At 38.7% G+C, this 20,111-nt stretch overlaps 2 protein-coding genes across 8 annotated transcripts in view; one reads left to right on the top strand and one right to left on the bottom strand.

Annotated features, from left to right (window-relative positions):
* The window catches only part of FBXL5 (F-box and leucine rich repeat protein 5), a 34,360-nt gene extending 30,245 nt beyond the window's left edge, over positions 1–4,115 (top strand). Inside the window, exon 11 of the mRNA XM_026847228.1 lies at positions 3,461–4,115. Coding sequence (XP_026703029.1) covers positions 3,461–3,537 — 77 coding nt within the window. The 3' untranslated portion in view covers positions 3,538–4,115. The remainder of the gene's footprint in view (positions 1–3,460) is intronic.
* A 1,046-nt stretch (positions 4,116–5,161) lies between these two features.
* The window catches only part of CC2D2A (coiled-coil and C2 domain containing 2A), a 68,787-nt gene continuing 53,837 nt past the window's right edge, over positions 5,162–20,111 (bottom strand). For 5 of the 7 annotated variants that reach the window (XM_026846623.1, XM_026846624.1, XM_026846618.1 and 2 more), the window contains 10 exons: positions 19,814–19,990; positions 17,256–17,276; positions 15,978–16,181; positions 15,416–15,505; positions 14,498–14,611; positions 12,471–12,605; positions 10,341–10,463; positions 9,679–9,737; positions 9,038–9,215; positions 5,162–6,545 (listed from right to left, as the gene is read on the bottom strand). In XM_026846623.1, the coding sequence (XP_026702424.1) occupies positions 6,357–6,545; positions 9,038–9,215; positions 9,679–9,737; positions 10,341–10,463; positions 12,471–12,605; positions 14,498–14,611; positions 15,416–15,505; positions 15,978–16,181; positions 17,256–17,276; positions 19,814–19,990 (1,290 nt within the window). In that variant the 3' untranslated portion in view covers positions 5,162–6,356. The remainder of the gene's footprint in view (positions 6,546–9,037; positions 9,216–9,678; positions 9,738–10,340; positions 10,464–12,470; positions 12,606–14,497; positions 14,612–15,415; positions 15,506–15,977; positions 16,182–17,255; positions 17,277–19,813; positions 19,991–20,111) is intronic. The other 2 variants (XM_026846620.1, XM_026846621.1) reach the window with 1 other exon arrangement.

The raw sequence follows: 20,111 nt of genomic DNA, 5'->3' as shown, positions 1-20,111 counted from the left end.
GTAAAAGGGTCTGTATACGGTTACCATATTGTTTAACCTGATGCATTGGTGAGGTGAGATGAATTTGGAGACCTTGTGTATAGAGTCCAAAGGAAACAGGAGAGTGTTTTTTGGCAAATTAAAGAGGCCATTTGAACTTTGAGATAATTTGAAAACGAAGTCCAGTCCAAATGAGGCAAGTAGCAAAGACTGGGAAAATCAGAGATTAGGAAGCCAAAGGTCAGCTGTAGTATATAAAGCAAGGGAAACAAAACCAGTCTCTGTGGCTATCACAAGCAAAGGCATTTGAATTTAGCTATGTGTATCAAATGTAAAAAGCGCAAGCTAAGGAGGGCTAGGGCATTTATAGAGGAGATAAATGACCTGTGATGGAAGAGATCAGTTGACATGTCAAAACATAAATTAAGTCAGTCATAATGAAATAGTCTCACTATTAAAACAACCAGTAGTGACACTACCTTGTAATAAGAGCATAAAATACCCTCCAAATTATGGGAATTGCCTGTGTATGCTAAGAAAGAATACAGGGTGGCAGCTTCTGGGAGATGTGGTTTGAACCCTGAATATTTCATCAGTTCTTTATCAGAGGCTATAAAAGGAAAGCTGGTGATGGTATGAGGATTGGACACGGGACAAGAAATGTAGCACAGGAAGAAGGGTGAATTTTCAATGTGATATGGTTAATGTAATTTGTAATTCAGTGCCTAATAAATTAGGAAATGAACCTAGAAACTTCTCAGATGATACAGTTTTGCTTAGAAGTTTCTAAATCTTTGAGATTTTTAAGTTGCTGTAAGACTGGTTTCAATTTAAAAAGTGAAAGCTAATTAAAGGATAGGAAGAAAGGGCAGGGCTTAATGGTCACTGTTCAGGATGGACTGGAATCTGGGAGGTGACGTCTCTCCCCTTGTTCCACCTCCCTGCAAGAGCTCTGTGCTGTGATAAGTCTTACTCAGCATTTTCATTGATTTTGGGGTATAAGAATTGCACATGGTAATTTCCAAGTTTTGAGTGGTACTGGCCTGCCTCAAGTAACAATACTGGTGCTGAAGACTTCCAGAAGAACTTCTTATGAGCTTCAATACAGCTGTATGTATGGTTTTGTGTCTGGGTGGTTGGGAATAATCAAACTGTGCATGAAACTGAAATCAGAGCTGGCAGTTGCAGTGTGGAGATGAATGATTTCAGAGAGCTGTTGGTGCTAATTCTGAGATCTTTCCTGTTTGCAGCAGCAGCCAAAAAAGCCACCAATGTTATGCATCATCAGGGTGTTGAGAACAAGATAGAGGGTGTTGCTGCATGGTCCTGGAAGCCTTGGGGCACTCACATGTTGAGTACTGCATGCGGTTTTGGTCTCCCCATCTTGAGGAGTGTATGTAATGGAGTTACAGAAGATACTGAAGAGATCTGCTAAAAAGAGTTAGGGAACTGAGCAGCTGTCTTGCAAAGAGACACTCAAAAGTCTGGAGTCTGGGAATGAGATGACTGTTTACAGAACTGGGAAAGTGGTAGATGAGGTGACTGTACAACAGTAACTCTCCAAATTCTGCAGCATTAGACTTCAGTGACAGTAGATGAAGTGGGTAGGTGATTGATTTAAAGCAGATGCACAGTGTAGTGAACTTTTGGAACTTGGTCCTGTGGGAAACTGTGTTAAGTGGTTAGTATCAGCAGGTTTAAAAAGAGGTTAAACAAATGCATGCAGAACTGAGCCATAAACAAATACTAAATGGGCTTTAATGTTGCTAATACAGCAGTTAGGGATGCTGGGAAGACATAAAAGGTATGCACAGTAGGCTTGTATAGTCTCCCTAGATAACACTTGCTGTTGCCAGTGATGAAGGCAGGGTTAGATGGGACCAACGGTCAGACCTAGAAGGGCAGTTTTTATGTTCCAGTTAAGAGCATGAGGAAGAACACTCTTAAAAAATGAGCAAGAAGAGGACGGAAAACAAAATTGAAGTATAGTGAGTATTCTCTTGGGATGTGGTTCTGTATATTTTGTTGACAAGCATTTTACTAGAAATGTGGAAGTTGCTTCAAAATTACTGATGTGCTGCTTAGCTGTGGGAATGATGAGGAAAGTCAGCTACGACTTGGAAAATGCTGCTGCACAGAACATGTTCTGCTAAACCAGCTATTCAGAAGCACCGAGCCTTCTTTTTAAAGGACTTATGAAGAAGCTTTCAAACTCTAGCTCGTAAGTGATTTGAGGATTCAAATATAGTTCAGGTGAAAAGAAAGATTTGAAAAGGAAAATGAGTTTACTGAAAAATGAAAAGTTTGGTATTTTGCATACTGTAACCATTGCCCTTCATTATAGCTTCAGGTTTGTTTTATTCAGTCTCATGCATGTTAACTTAATTACCTTGTAGAATATTGCCCATTGGTGTGTGGCATGAAGCAGAAAGCTGACTTCCAGACACCAGGTTCTTGGAAAGTAATTGAATTATGACTTTAAATTACTGTTCAAGGGGAAAAAACAAGCCAGACATAGCATGGTGCCCCAGTTCATTACATGATTTTGCTAGTCTTTTCTAAATGTATTAAAACCACCTTAAATATTATTTGATTTGTCTCAAATACAACGGGGAGAAATTTGGGTTGTCCTGGTTAGGTCTTTACCAGCTTGTTTTAGTTAACTCATCACCCACTTCCAATTTATGTTGGGTGCCAAGAGTTCAGCCAACCTGAATGTAAATGTTTGTGTGTCTGAAGCAGGCATATGGCTGCAGGAAATAAAATCCTGTATTAATAAATTTAATAGTTTCTTATCTCATGATCACTTTTAACATTTCAAATTAAAGGGGTAACAGTAAGCGAAGGTAAGTGGAGGTGGGTAGAATTACAGTGTTGGTTTGTGCTGTCCGTATTCGCAACTTTTTGAATGGCTAATTTTTACCCTTCTGGCTTCTGATAACTGCAGTGATACTAAAGGTGATTTTTTTTTTTTTTTTTTTTAATATTCAGAGTATGTGAGGTCTAGGCAACCATAAAGTGTTCATGGAGGGGAAAAAGACCCCCAATGTTCCAGGCCAAAAAGCTGTCTATTATAGTAGAAATAGCTTTGGAGATTATGGTTTCTTTGGTAATGGCTTAAGTTGTCATCTGAATTTGAAAAATGGGAATATGCATTGTAAAAATACACCTCAATTCTGAAAGCTAGCTGTGAGAGCTTGCTTGAACTTGTTCATTTAGTGTTGCTCATCATACATCTGTGTCATATTAAATGTGTTATCTTCATGGGACTAAGCTATCAGAGCAAAAATCTCTTGAAAAATAACTGATCCAATTGAAGTTTTTATATTGGGATAGTACTGGCAATGTTTCAGACTTCACAGTGCTTAATGAAGTTTAGTGTATCAGAAAGAGACATTTTCTGAATTACCAGGCTATGAGAATTTTGAATCTGAAAAAAATGGCCTTTTCTTCTTTTCACATTTGTTCTGTTTTTGTGCAGGTCCTCATGCTGAAACCGCCAGTGGATGCCAGAATTTGCAGTGTGGTTTTCGGGCCTGCTGCCGCTCTGGCGAATGACCGCTGACTTCTGATCTTTCAGTCTACTTCATTTAGCTGAGCAGGCTTCCTTTCATGCACTTTACTTACAGTTTGCATCTTGTGTTAACAATCCTTGGAGTGAGATTTGTTATACTAGCCTGACCCTGCCCACGACTTCAAAATCTTAATTATGAGTGTACTGTACAGTGTTGTAACAATCTCACAATCTCATTTGGTTTGAAGGGTGTTGGGTTTTGTTTTACTTAATTTGGGGAAGATGGGAAAACACTTGGATTTTTTTTTTTTGCCACTTTCTCCCAAGTTTGGCACTTAAATATACTTTACTGGATTATTTTGTGTTAAGTGAATGGTTTTGGTTTTTTTTTTATTTTGAATCCATAAGTACAGTATAAAGTTCTGCAGAGAATTTGAAATGTATTGTTTGCATTTGGGTAACAGTTATACATCTTTAGGAGCCTTGTTTCTTCCCCTTTCCTCTCATCCTCAAGTCGTTCTTTATATTGCAAAATTAGAGAAATTCCCACCTTCCTTTTGCATTTGGTTTTGTATTTGGGCTTGAAAGACATACTCAAATAAAACATTCCCACCAATAAAAAGTCGATGTAGCAGTTGAATTTATATGCTTTTAAGGTGTAATATCCAGGTATACTGTCCCAGTAGGCTACAGTGGGTGGGTGTTGTGATGGTTGCAGAGCCATGAACCTTGCAGTGTGTATATGGGGTTTGTCATGGTTTTTTTCTTCTCAGGATTGTTTTAAGATGCATTTTTGAAACAGCTTCCAAAGAAGTCAGTTTTCATTAATATGAAATCCATGGAGGACAATACCACATTTTCTGCATTGCTTTGATTTTTAAAAGGACTGTTCACTGAACAGTAGACTAACAGAGAGGGAGAGAATCCATTGTTGGGCTGAGTGAAACCTGTGCTAGGAAGAGAGATGAGTAGTGCCCAAGTGTGTGGGTCAGGCAGTATGGGAAAGAGCCCATTGCAAGAGGAAGTGAGTACTGTAGCCCATGTTAAGTTGCCAAATTTAATGGCTGCTTCTTATGAGTGGCATAGTTGCAGGGTGTTTTTCTCTCAGGCAGAGCTAGGGGTAAGTGGCAGCCTTTGTAGAAAGCAGACAGGTTTTTTCCCCTCATTCTGCCTAATTCTGAAGGTTGACAATACGTGTAGTATTTATTTAGGACAGCAGTTACTGTGACAGATACAGCTTTCTAGATTCTTGATGTCTGGGAAGTCAGCTTGCCAGGCATAGCTGGAGATTACAATAAACAGCAAGTTTTGATACCATCTTACTCCCACTAATACTGGGGTAGTAAGGTGAGAAAAAGACTAGTGCATGTAGCATTGGTACAGAGTTAGCTATTCATAGTTAACAGCTGAATGTGGGCTGGAGGCAGAATGTGCAGTGCTCAGAAGCCTACAGAAGAGGTATAAAAGGATATTCCATTATTCTAGCAACTGTTGCTTCAAGTAAGCTTCACTAAAGTTACTTTGGGCAACAAAGGTTAGAGTAGATCCATGGCCATTTGTGCAATGCTGACTGAAACAAGGTAAGAGTAGTAACAGGGTACATGGTGGGCTTTCTTGCATCTGTCCTTGTTCCAGAACTCTTGTTTCTGAGGCTGGGATGGGGCAGCTAGGTGCTGTTTTCTGTGCAGACTCGTAGACACAGTTGAAGACTAAATCACAGCTGCACAAAATTCTATCCACTTACTTACATGTGTTTCTTTTTCACCTTTCTCTGAAGGGGACCTGGACTAAATTCAGGAGATGGCATCAGTGTTGTTCAGCAAAGCATCATGTGATGACATACACACTCCTTTCTGTGGGAGTTTTATAGAGGGGAACCTGTGGCAGCAACCCCAGGCTCTAAACCAAAGACTTTGATGTCTAGTATTTATTAGACAGACTGAATTTAGTTTGGAGTTAAGCTCAAGAACAATCTTAAATCTGATAAACATTCTTCCTAAACTCAACCCACCATCATTTTCACTGGGAAGAGTTTGATTAGCAAGATTACTGCAGGAAAATCTATCAGTATTAACAGTCAACACCACAATTAACATACTAATAAGTGAATCTGATTTTTAGTAAACTATTCTTTTGATAATCTTTACTAGGGTAAATTGCAGATAAGGATTTCAGACTCCAATGTAATAGAATTCTTGTATAAATGAATGAACTTCCACTTAGGTTTTGGTATAAATATTTATTAAATACTTGTCTCAACTTCTAAAGAAAATGTGATCCTACACTTCTAAAGGGTGCTGGCATTACACAGACACTAAGTATGAAGCAGCCTCTTAGAAGCTGAAGAATGGCCTTCATTGATGGTTCTTTGGTGCATGAAATTTATTCATGGCTAAACAGTCCTCATCTTCATTCAGGAACTTGGGTACTGGAAAACTCTATTTGTATTTGCCAGTGTCTTTCAAGAGGAAGAAAGTGTGTAGATCAAATAAAACTGATGACCTAAAACCACAGTCTTCAAGGCATCATTCCAGGAACCAAGTTTCATCTGAAAACAAGGTGGCTAAACTTGACCATGCCACCATACATGGGCATATGTAATGCTTTTAAGAGTTGATGTCCCCCTGGGAGTGATAAAATACTGCATAAAAATCACCTATTGGTACTGGAATTTTAAGCTTAGTACTATTTAGTATCTTAAGTAGTTGTAGGGTGAATAAATCTCATGTGCTTGCAGCTACTAAAAATCAGGTTCTCTTTCAATTTTTAAAATACTTGGGATAGCTCAAATCAATAGTGTGATAAATCGGTTATGTTTGCCCCTATGTAAGAAAATTTCCTGAGGTAGTCTGACTGGTCTGTACTACCTATTTCGAACAAGTGAAGCAACATAAATCCATACAGAGAGAACATTTTGGGGATAAGCATGAATATACACAGCTAGAGCAAATTCAACATTGAAAACATCAATGGTATGAACTCCTGTGCTGTGTACAGCTTCTATTAAAGGTCTCACTTCAGAAAAAGGCATATGAATAGGAAATCCAGAGACCTGGGAGAAAGAAAGAAGAAAAAACACATAAGGTAAGATGAAAAGGTAACCACACCTGAATAAATACATAATTTTAAAAATCTGTTTTACTGTGCATGTAAATTTATCTTTTCTAGTGGTAGCCTGAGGAGATGCAATAAAATATCCTGCCACCTCCCTATTTCATATATTCCAGGCAAGCTTTTGACGTTTTTTCTCTTTAGTCTGGCTTAAGTTTGAAGATGTTTAGAAACCCACTAGAATAAAGTTATATTAATGAACACATATGGCATAACTTCACTGCTTTTCTGCCTATCAACTGGTTTTAATTCATTGTCTTCTGGGAATTTGCAGTGGCAAATATCTCCTGCCCAAACAACATCTCAGGTCCAAGAGGAACTGAAACCTCAACTCATTTTGAAAAGTGTCATAGTTGTGTGCAGTACTGTTACCATATGTCTTTTACATGAAAACCAGAAGGACCTAACCTTCAGAACAGCCTGGAGGAAGAATACATGGGTACACCAGAGGCTGCACTGGATACTGAAGTAAATGTTACCCTGTCTTTAAAGAGTGGACCAAAGAGTAGAAAACTGAAGTAAAACATGTTGTGTGGACTTCTGCACCTGTAAGTAATCTGTGTGCAGTGCTACTTAGCTCTAGTGCCAGGTTTTTCCTGAGCCGACTTGAGAACTAATGCACCAATCAGCCCATAAGCGTCCAGTGCCAGTGGAGTGAGGGCACTTGTATTTACACATTGGAAGTAGTGACTGTTCTGGTACAGCATAATGCAAGAACAGTGCAGCTAATTTATCTTTACTTTCAAGGGAAAGTTAATGTTCAATATCTACAAGTGAAATAAAATACATCATTGCTCATTCACTCTCTAAAAAGAAAGACCACTTCCTATCATTTACCAGCAGTCCTGGCTGACCACGGACATCCCGATTGATTGGACACTGGCCAGTGTGACACCCATCTATAAGAACAGTTGGAAGGATGATCTGGGAAATTACAGGCCTGTCAGCCTGACTTCAGTGCCCGGGAAGCTGATGGAGCAGCTCATCCTAAACACCATCATGCAACACATGTGGGACAACCAGATGCTCAGGCCCAGTCAGCATGGGTTTATGAAAGGCAGGTCCTGCCTGACAAACCTGATCTCCTATGACAGGATGAGGGAAAGGCTGTGGATGTTGTCTAGCTTGACTTTAGCAAGGCTTTTGACACCATTTCCCACAGCATTCTCCTGGCAAAACTGGCTGCTTGAGGTTTGGACAATCACACACTTCCGCTGGGTAAAAAACTGTCTGGATGGCCGGGCCCAGAGAGTTGTGGTGAACGGAGTTAAATCCAGTTGGCGGCCGGTCACGAGTGGTGTCCCCCAGGGCTCGGTGTTGGGGCCACTCCTGTTTCACATCTTTATTGATGATCTAGACGAGGGGATCGAGTGCACCCTCAGTCAGTTTGCAGATGACACCAAGCTGGGTGTGAGTGTTGATCTGCTCGAGGGCAGGGAGGCTCTGCAGAGAGACCTGGACAGGCTGGAGCCATGGGCTGAGCCCAACTGAGGAGTTTCACTGAGGGCAAATGCTGGGGGCTGCCCTTGGGCCACAACAACCCCCAGCAGCGCTACAGGCTTGGGGAGGAGTGGCTGGAGAGCTGCCAGTCAGAGAGGGACCTGGGGTGTTGATTGACAGCTGGCTGAACAGGAGCCAGCAGTGTGCCCAGGTGGCCAAGAAGGCCAATGGCATCCTGGCTTGTGTCAGCAATAGCGTGGCCAGCAGGGACAGGGAAGGGATCTGACCCCTGTACTCGGCACTGGTGAGGCTGCACCTCGATTCCTGTGTTCAGTTTTGGGCCCCTCACTACAAAAAGGACATTGAATGACTCGAGCGTGTCCAGAGAAGGGCAACGAAGCTGGTGCAGGGTCTGGAGCACAGGTCGTACGGGGAGCGGCTGAGGGAACTGGGGGGGTTTAGTCTGGAGAAGAGGAGGCTGAGGGGAGACCTCATCACCCTCTACAGCTCCCTGAAAGGAGGGTGCAGAAAGCTGGGGATGAGCCTCTTTAGCCTAGTAGAAAGCCACAGGGCAAGAGGGAATGGCCTCAAGTTGTGCTAGGGGAAGTTTAGACTATATGTCAGGAAGTATTTCTTTACAGAACGGGTTGTTAGGCATTGGAATGGGCTGCCCAGGGAGGTGGTGGAGTCCCCATCCCTGGAGGTGTTTAAGAGTAGGGTCAATTTGGAGCTTAAGGATATGCTGTAGGGGGGAACTGTGCTAGGCGAATGGTTGGACTAGATGATCTCCAGGGTCCTTTCCACCCTAAATGATTCTGTGATTCTCTAAACATTACATTGGTTTATTTTAATTATTAAAGCTCTTGGGAGTTTGAGTGGTAGAGGAAATAAAAGAGCCTAAGAGGCGCTCCTGTACCTCAGAGTAGTGATAGTAAATCCTAGGGATTTAGCTTTCTACTTTTATGTGTAAGCAATACATGTCCACAACTGTACCCTGTAATCTCCTAGCTGTTTTTGCAGCTCTGCCTGATGGTCATCTTCTACATCTTTGCCTTGGTTTTGTTCCAGAAGCGGCAAAAAGTTACGTAGAGTAGAGGTACAGTATCTGTTCCAACGAGTTAGGTGCCTTGGTCTCCATTCCATAATCTTATCTTTTAATATTTTTTCAATCCTGCAATAAACAGACATCATTACTACAATTCTGGTATTTAGTAGGCATCTAAACTGATGTCCATTGACACACTTAGTACAGATTGTGGGGAGCACAAATGACCTCTGTTAAATTTACTGCCAGTTAAAAGCACAGAAAAGCAATGCCAGCATAGCTATACACCGCCTGCATCTTCAGTAACAGAATGGGAGGCCAGGGGCTTACAACCCTTTCTAGTATACACCATGTCCTCTCATCTCTACAGCATTTTGCTTATTAGGAAACTGCACAACAATGATTAATCAGTTCTTTCTATGTGGCAATCTCTATTATCAAGAGAAAAAACACCTGTGAACTATAGCTTCTGTTTTTTGGGTTTTTTAGGCCACTCAACTCTTAGCATTCAAAGCAGGTTTTCAGGACCTATGTGTAAATGCGCTCCAGTGATCAGCACTGACAGCATTTTTTCTGGAGGTAGAATTACCTGCCCTGTAGTTCCACTGCAGCAGCCTTGTCTGAATGCTGGTAAACTAGTTCTTCAGGCTAGCAACAAATAAAACAAATATTAATATGTGTGATCTCTTCTTCATAAAACAGTGTTATTTCAGGAGTTAACTACCTTGATGGTATTCACATGAATTCACAATTATGCTAAGTAATCTATTGTTTAGTAGAAACATGATAAAAACTTTAATGTTTGCGCTTTTTCCAGTAAAATTCAACTGCTTCTACCTTTGACAAACTGTAGAGAAATTCCTGTTTGTTTAGTAAGGATGTGTGTACAGCTTGAAATAATGCCTTCCTAGCTATAAGACAAAAGTTGACATTTTCTTTATAATACCAAGCTACTACTTTAGATATGTTTTTGTTAAAAGATTTGTCCCATTTTCTTCACTGTTGTCCTGAGATCTTACATGGACAGTTAGAGGACAACAGCTGTGCATTCATTCTGTGTAAAACCAAATACTTCACAGCATTCCTGCTTTCATTTTTTTTAAGGAGCGCCTGGGAAAATCCTTTTAAAACCCAATGCTATTGCATAAATACACTTAACCACAGAATTCCAAAGAACTTAGTCTGCTTATTTATACTAAGTCTGTGATCTCCCAAACCCTCAGACAGAGTTGGTGCTAGATCCATTAATACCTGAACACTGCAGAGACCAGGGTAGGGCAAACTTCTTGAAAAGAAAGACTTCCAAAGTTTTGGTTTGCTGATATCAAAATTTATCCTTACTGGAGAATCATATTCTTGCATATTAAACCAAATCTGCAAGAAAAACAAGTTTGTTTTAATTTTGAGCATCTAATAGTAGCTATGGAACACGGCAATAAAATACTATATAATCTTGACCTTCTACAGCAATTACCAGTCTTAGTTCATATGAAACAAGGCAATCTTGTACAGTCACAGCTGATGAGCAAGTTCTGCATTCTTGCATCAAAAGGGATGGTGCTGGTCTGTCATGTCTCATGCTTCTAAGTATGAGCAGAATTACTGTCTGCAGTTGGCAACTCTTCCTGCTGAATCTTTCTCTCCAGGATTTCCTTTTTTCAACACTTCATCTATTGTGCACTATAGAAGTTTCTATGCTTTCAGAAACTTTCTGCCTGTACCATCACTTCAGCATCACATGGGGTTGGGGTACAGTATACTCCAGAGTTTTTTCTGCTGTACTGAGCTGCATTTCCACTCCTCAGGATTGCTACACAGCTCTTCTGATGAAATTCTTCTAAGGGCCCAGCACAGTGCAGCTGTGTCTGGGATGCCTGCTAGCCTGCTGCACCCCAGCACCATTGCTATTTCAAGCTTATGATGCAGAATATAAGTAGATATTGGAGACACATGCAGCTCCTATGTGTATTTTGTCAAGGGAAACCCATGTCTTGCACTCCACTTCTGAGACATTCAGTTTGGTCAGTGTTTGAACCTAGTCTGAAGCATGCAAGTATTGTAGTCTTGTTCAAACAACTTTTAAATAACTACTACTAAGCCTGCAAAATGTACCAACAATTAATACATAAATGTAGTAATTAATATGCAACCTTCTGTAACTAACAGTTCTGTGTACAGCCTATATGACACAACACAGCTGTGTTTTCCCTGGTTGGAGATGAAGTGGTATTGCTCTGCTGGCAGCACACCTGCTCAGGCACATGTACATTGGAATTGGTTACCTTGAAAGATGTTGTTGAGCTCTGTAGTTCAAGGTTAGCTGATTAGATTGTCAGTGCTGAAGTCCTTAATTTGTAATTGCCGGTGAAGCAAATAAGCTACATTAACTGTAGGGTTTGTACTACTTAAAAAAACCCCACCCCAAACCAGCTCAACCATTTCCCAGAACATTTTCAAGACAGAACTGACACTTTAAAATAAATATGGTTTAGAATATTAAATTCTCATCCCAAGTCATTATTTGTGTTTAGAATAAAACCCCAGAAGATTTAAAAAAACCAAAAACTTGTAATGCATGACATTTCTAATGACGTCTCCAGTTTTCAATGCAGAAAATAAAACCGAATAATTGCTGTAGTTTGGTACAAAATGGAAGCCTCACAGTTTCCTTAGTGTTTCCAAAAAAAACTGAGGAGCAAATTAAACTCAGCTTTCAGTATTCGTTCAAATAAAACCTAGGGGACTTTTTTTTTTAAACTCGCCTCTTAAGAGCTGCACAGCTCTTACAATGTCTTTCCTCTCCCCCCGCTGCTAACCGCTCAGAGGGTTTCTAGCCACACAGTGAATAATATATTGTGAACAGGCACTAATATTACTTGTATTTTACAGCAAATAAACAGGACCACTTGATACCAGGCAGAAAATCAATACAGTTTTTATGCCTTGTAGTGCTACCTCTGTGTTTTGCACACTGAACCATTCAGGGCCATGCTCACTATTACATATGCAGCTCAAGTGACTCAATATGATTTATTTTTAATTTGTTAGTTACATTTCACCTGCAAACTATTAGCTTTGCTGAATTACTACTCCTCAGATAAGCAGTGGTAAACTTAGGCCATCCAAGTTGGGAAATATGTAAGTAAAACCCGTTAATGAAAATTATATGAATGGATGTAATGATCCACCTAAATGCTGATTTAAAAAAATCTTTCTTATTTTAAGTATTTAAAGTAGATGAAAAACCTCTTTAAGACTGAGTAAAATCACTTATGACAGCACAAATATAGTTATACTGATGAACAGAGGATGCTTAAGGTCAAGGAAACAAGTTCTCAACTCTCACAGGTATAGAAATGTGACAAGACTGGGTACACTTACATTATCACAGCTGATCAGACAGTAAACATTTTGTAAGGGGCAGAAAGTATCATACTGCCCATAAAAACATCCAGTACTGGGATTCCAAATTACATACTGACTTTGTTCCAAAGTTAATACATACGCAGTTGATCCCTAGGAGGAAGAAAAACATGAGAAATATATTTTAAAACTGGATACAAAGATAGTATGCTTTATATTGTTTGAAATATTAAATTTTTACTTTTGAGATTAATAGTACTTTTGGGGGCAATCTGGAAGAATTTACAGATTCATTACAATTAAACCAACTAACACAGAATAATGTGTTCTCTGTCTCTTACGTTGCAGAGGAATGTTAGACATACACAGCCCTAAGCCATTCTTAAAATACAGATTCCAAAAGTTGTCTTGATTCAGCTACAAACTAACTGATACGAAATTCTATATACAGGTAGTGCCCCAAGTATTATCCACAGGCAGTCTCTGAGTTGAATGACTGCTGCCTAGGCAGCATGCTTTGTGTCCCATCCATCAGCCTTCCCTCAGACAGGCACATAAGGAATTTCTCAGCTCTCTTTCTGTATTCTTTATCAGGAATCCCTAAACTGCTCTTCTGTTTTCTTGTTATTATCTCCTGTGTTATCCAAGTACCTTGAAATACCTGGAATAATACCCCTCCTTACAGCATGCATAAGATAAGTGCTTTATTAAGGACTACCATCTCCATCAGATTTGGACTGGAAGGAGTACCTGGTCCTGCTGCTGCAGTATCTGAGAATGTTAAGAAACTAGTCTTGACAGGAATTTTTACTAAAATTCTGCTCAGCAAAACTGTCATATGTGTTTGGTAATTTGAGATACTAATGGTGGAAATCTGCATTATAAACAGCCTCACCACAGAATCACAGAATGGTTTGGGTTGGAAGGGACCTTAAAGATCATCTATTCCAACCCCCTGCCATGGGCAGGAACACCTTCCACTAGCCCAGGTTGCTCAAAGCCCCGTCCAACCTGGCCTTGGACACTGCCAGGGAGGGGGCAGCCACAGCTTCCCTGGGCAACCTGTGCCAGTGTCTCACCACCCTCACAGTGGAGAATTTTTTCCTTATATCTAATCTGTATCTACCCTCTTTCAGTTTAAAACTGTTATCCCTCATCCTATCACTACACTCCCTGAACAAGAATCCCTCCCCATCTTTCCTGTAGCCCCCTTTAAGTACCAGAAGGCTGCTATAAGGTCTTCCTGGAGCTTTCTCTTCTTCAGGCTGAACCACCCCAACTCTCTCAGCCTGGTTATTTGGGACATCTGAGTGGTTCTCTGCAAGCAAATGCAACTCATAAGGGACAAAGGAATCTAAAAGTTTTCATTCTTAGCCACTCTAAGCCAGAGTGAGCTCACAGCACTGACAGGATGCACAGCAGACCAAGGCAAAGCAGAGGGCCTAACCTGCCTGCATTACAGAAGGTAGATGGAAGATTGACTTGCCAAGTCTGAACAAATCTTATCATTACTCTTACTGCAGCTTTGGCATCAGCTGGAGAGAGAATCAAAGGACATGTATATATACCAGTAAAAATCCTTGGCAAGCCCCTAACCCTCTCCTGTCACCTCTCAACCTTTACCCAATCGCACCCAAACTCTGTCCCAGTCTGTGTGTTCATGGCAGATGCGGTGAATGGACTGTTTGCATTACCTTGGTCCTGGACACACCATTTATACAAGCTTTATACAAGTCTAATCAAGGTTTATGGATCCTTGGTAGTGTACTATGAGGACAACAGCTACTACCAGATTAAGTGAGGAAACATGTATGCAGGGAAAAAAACCCCAGACAATATTTATATTACTTATTTATATACCTATTACAATATTTATATACTTCCAACTTTTTTTTTTCATCTCTAAAAATAATTAGTTCAACAGCACCAAAGTGTAGATAACTTCCTGGAAAAAAACAGCAAGAAACAATTCTATCCAGTGGTGGGACCTAAATACTTCACAGAACAAAAGTTAATATTCCAACCAAATGAAAAAATCCTCTTACCTCAGGAATAGCATTTCCAATGATAAGCCAGGCTTTTTTCCCCATACCAAGAAAATAATTACACAAGAGCACAGCATGTTCCTCCTCATCTCCCGCCAGAAGATAAAGAAATTGCTAAAAAAAAAAAACCCAAACCTTTCTTTGCAGTTATCAATTGTGTTTTCAATTTCCATTATTTAATAATATTTCTTAACACTTCTGAAGCAAAATAGTTCCCTCGGATCTTTGCAACTGATCTTTATTGCTTATTGGGCATTGCTTCAACATGCAGGATGAAGAGTGAATGCTGGGAAAATCCACGATGCAGATCTGAGTCATTAGCACAAGAACCAGGGTCTTTGTTTTTTGAGTTATTCTGAATTTTGCAGAAAATTTCTGAGGTGGTAAAAAATCATCAGTGAGTAACTTAGGGTCTGCTGTTACTCTACAGATGACAGTATTTATTTGTATGTGACAGAGAAGGATAAATATCCCCTTATTACTGACATTAAGTTCAATGTCTTTTCTGTAGTTCCTTGGAACTACAATGATCAATTTTCGGTCTAGTTGTAAAGTCTACATCAGTCAGCATCCTTTCACTTGTGCATAACTAGCCATTTTGAGTTGTTTTATAACTGAACAAAGCCAGCAAAAGCTTAAAGCCCTAAGCATTCTTAGGTTCAATCAATTGCAACCTATCAAAGATAAAAATTTTGGCTCCTATCAGGGTGAGCAACTTTTCTCAAGCTTTGGTCCTCATTCTTAAAAATAAATGGCTCATAAATAAAAATACTTCTTACAACAATAGAATCAGAATAATATAGATCTGAAAGAACCTCAAGAACTCATCTGGTACACTCTCCCCTCAAAAGCGGGGGATGCTACAATATTACACCACATTCAAGAGGATAAAGAACTCCTGTTCAATGCATTGCTTACATCTGATGTACTCCATAAATCACAAATTCCAGCAAATGACACACTATCTGGCAAAAAAGGAATCAAAGAAACATATCGAGCCACCAATTCCTGCAAGAAAACAAAACAGAGCAGGTCACCCCTTCAATTCACTATGTGGAGATCTAACAATTGTATTATTATACCAGATGTGAAGCATAGTGCTGTTTCCACATGAATGACAAAACACTGACCAACCTCATTACAATAGCAGCTGCCTCATTTTAGAACTTATATCAAAGACTGATACGACTTACTCTCATTGAAGTTTGGCATAATTCTTTGTCCTGTAAAGGACAATACTCATTAATATACCTATTTTCTCCAAAGACAAATATCCTTTTCCAGCACCATGATGGATAGACTTACTGTGTATTACAATCATTACAACTTTATTTTGTATCTCTAGTTTTTTCTCTGCAAAAAGCCTAGCTGTACAGCAGACATATAAGAGTGTTGTATGCCTATGTGCATGTGCGCATGTCAACACACACATTCCGAAAACTATATCCCAGAAACTTCACTATCTTTTTTAAGTACTTACTGCTGCTGTTTGAGAACTGTTTGGGATGGCATCCAGAAGCTCCTGTGGTGGATTCAGAGGTTTGATATATCTGGTAATAAAAACTGTTTTTCCATTGAGGTCAATTACAGTTGTTAGGCACTGGCGGCTTGGAAACTTTGATGTACACTCAGCTTCGTACTTTGCTGCAGCCTGGAGCAGCTTCTCATCTTCTTGGGTATCAAACTTCAAAAGACAGTAGAATTTATACAAAAATAGTTTTATTTATAGTTTGGGCTCAAGTCTTTACTATATTCAGCCTTATTTCACCATTTACAGGAGCATAAAAAGAGTGTAAATAATAGCATTTTGAGCTTTCCTTGTAGTATATACTTTGCCTCACAGTCCTAAGAAAGGTCAAGGTAATGGAAAATTGGGCAGTTTGTATTTACTTATGAGTGTGCATAGAGACCTGTACCTATAAGCTGGCTTTATTAAAACATAGTGAAAGTTACAGTCAAGTAAAACTGCAGGGATGAGTATGTAACACCACATATTAATTCAAAAGTAAACAATTATGGTTAGGTCCTAATCCTACATGCTACTCACATAACACTCTATTAAAACCACAACTGCGTTACTGCACAAAATCCCAGTAATTTTTGTATAAATAATACTGCGACAACCCTGTGCAATACCAAAATATTTGCAGAGAAGATACAAGTAATTTTCAGATGAATCCTTGAAACTCAGACTTGTCTAAAATTTTAATGCTTTTAGATGAAATTTTCTAGAAGCAAATCTAGGACTCAAAATTAATTATATAATAACAACAGTTATTTGTTCATATGCCACCTATGATGTAATCTTTTAAAGGTATTAGGATCAGTCAAAAGAGTGGTTTTTTCATCTACTTAGAATGCTGGGTATATTTCTAGTGGCACTGAGAATTAAAGCTCCTCGTTCACAATATTTTTGTTCAAAATAAACCTCTTTTTGTCATTTGTTGCCCTTTTCAGACTAACCAGAGATAGAACAGCTGCACAGCATCCTGTAGCTAGACCTTCCAAGTCAGCAGAGAAGACACACAGTGGTGATTCTTCTCAACCATAATTAACAGCTGAAACATACAGCCTCTGGCAATTTAGTAAGTTTAAATGTAGCAATTCACTGCAAATATTATGGACAAATAAACAACTACTACCTCAGAGTCAAATAACACAAAGTGCAAAAAGACTGATGAATGGCACAAAACCAAGCTCAATCTTGAACAGGGAACAACAGGAATCTCTCAACTGATCTAATTTATTAATATTGTACCTTTTTAAGCATTTCATTCATCTATATGGAGATTCAGGAAGGACAGCAGGAAAGAGAAAAAATAGGTAAAGAAAAAAAATGGCATCGTAAAATTAAACTAAAATTAATCTTAGTATCCTAAACCAGTACACAAGAATTTCAAATTATTTTAGGAATGGGAAAAAAGGACAGCAAAAAATTAGTTTTTGTAATTTTATGCCAAACACTTTAATAAGTGTATGAGTTACATCTGGGGAGTTGCAGCACAGAATTGTAACTTCCAGTGACAGAATACAAGCACATATCACTTTAGTAGTGGTTTTATGTACAGATTTAATTAGATACATACCACTTAAAATAGTATAGTCTCTTAACGATGTAGTCCTGCTTTACTTAGTTTCCTCTAACATGAAATCATATTTTCTTGTTTTCTATTTATATTGCTTTGAAAAAAATGGGATGATTTGAAAATCCTGTACGATGTGTTTGCTAAAGACATAATTTGGTTTGGCTTAGTATCCATCCATCTGCTGCTGAGTATAATTTTTATAAGATTTAGAAAAATTTCTTACGCAAAGAGTGAACAAAAATCTGGCAAAATTCCCACTGATTTATTAATCAGAACTGTTTTTTCCACTGTTCGTCAAATTTTAGAAAACAGATCTTCTGCACCAACAGTTTTCCTGCCTCAGCAACATTTTCCTTATTCCTGGTTTTACTTTCAATGCACTTTAGTGACAGTGCACTCTTTTTGGTACAATTTAGCTGTCATAGAAGCCCAGGTTGGAAGTGGGCTCAAAAGACAACCTGGCCCAACCTTTTGTGGGAAAGGAAGCCTAGATCAAATTACCTAGCACCCTGTCCAACCACATCTTGAAAACCTCCAGTGATGGGGACTCTGCAGTGTCCCTGGGGAGGTTGTTCCAGTGAATGACTGTTCTCACTGTAAAAAATTTTTCTTATATCAAGAGAATTCTCTCCTGGTGCAACTTGTATCCATTACCCTTTGTCTTAAGTGCGGCTCTTTGTGAGGAGAAGCTTTGCCATATAGTATTTCTTGCTACTTAGAACAGGCTTAATTTCCTATTTTGTGATTTATTGTGCTGTGATTCTTTGCTGCATCTTCAGAATAGAAGGTACATCGGCCTCTTCCTAGTTCTTTATGTCTGAGTTCTGTTAAGGGACAGTTTGCTCCTACTGTCATATTTGAAATGACTGTGAATTTATGTCAGAAAGATCTATAACTAATAAAATATGCTGTTTTTTCCCCTGTGAGAAGTGTTAAAATCAGTTCTAAATATAGCTACCAAACCACACTATTTTACTAAACATTAATAGAAAACATAGTGTTTCGGTAACTACACACCAGATTGCATCTATGTAAGAAATTCTGAACATCTGCTCATTATTTAAAGAGGTCAAGGTTTGCAACATGTAGTCCATAGTATTTTGCAATAATCTTGCATCTTATTTGAATTTCTATTATTTTGCTTTTGAAATAGTACTGGAGACAGGTCTTTCTATAAACAGAGATCTGTTTCCTTACAAATTCAGTACATTATTTTTCCGGCAACTAGTTACTGTACATGTAGATTAAGACTATGAAACTCTTGAATAAGGTCTCATCTATTTAAGGTGCTTCAAGGCTGTTAAGTTTATATTTACGGCTTTGAGTTCTAGTAATATCTTACCAGTCAAACTAAATAACCTTAAAAGGTATCCATGAATGCACTTTATTAATTTTCTTTATTTTCAACAGTACTGAATTGCGAACAAAGTATTGTATGAAAACAAGAAAACAGGACTGAATAGTTTCCAAGACTACAATTTAACAGAAAAAGGGGTTTTAGAATGCATCATATGATTTTATATTTACTCTGAAACAGAATAGAGCTTTCCCTCCAGTTCCTGTTTACCTCTTATAAATGACCAGTGTAGAACAGAATTGGAAAAAAATGAACTGCTGCTGTTTGTGCATAAAAAACATACATCCTTGCTGAATGGATCTCAAAGTCATTGTATGTTACATAAAATAGCAAGCAGTGTATGCATTTTAACTACGTATTGTTGTTGTTAGGCTAAGGCATTTCAGGTTTCGTAAAATAACTGAAAAAAATAACAGCTGCTGTTTAGAAATAATTATCTTCAAGATCTGGAGGCACGCATTAATAATAAATCCTGTATTTGAATAGTATAAACACAGAAACAAGAAAATACCTCCTTCTTGTCCACTGTTCACACTCACATGAATACTTTATTGTTTACAGAAGTAAATGGGAAAATTATGTGCTCACAGATAATGAATGTAAATTTGCTTTCTATTAACACTGGAACCAGATACCTGGTGGAAGTTATTTCTTATGCATTAAGTGTCCATCTAACTTAATGGTGCATCCAACTAAATTGAACTGAGCTAAAAAAAATCTGAAGTAGAACATTCAGAATTTGTATTAATGTCCTTCTCTACTTGAATACAAGTAGCGTATCCTTGACACTGAGCATAACTATTTATATGCATCTCAAGAACTGCACCACTGGAAACAACAACCAAGAATATGATAAATTACTGATTTGGTTACCTTCTCTCTGACTGACTCTCCAGGAATGAGCTGTGGTTCAATGGTAATAAACAGTGTTATATATGAGCCCTCACTCAGATTTCGCACAGAATCATAACCTCTCTCAATTCCCAGATTCTTATCTTTGCTGTAGCCAAGGAGGACAGGAGGAATATCCACCTTAAACGTACCATCAATCTAAAACATACACAAAGGAAAAACTTCTCATTAAAAGGAAAAAAGCAAAATTTCCATCTCAAATACATTTGCTACTTGTATTAAAATATTTTATTCCCTTGATTTCTTTATTACTCTAAAT

Source organism: Athene cunicularia (assembly GCF_003259725.1).
Source record: "Athene cunicularia isolate RWA chromosome 4 unlocalized genomic scaffold, athCun1 chr4_part1, whole genome shotgun sequence".
NCBI classification, from domain to species: domain Eukaryota; kingdom Metazoa; phylum Chordata; class Aves; order Strigiformes; family Strigidae; genus Athene; species Athene cunicularia.
The sequence above is the reverse complement of the archived record's forward strand: the minus strand, read 5'-3'. Positions and strand labels throughout refer to the sequence as shown.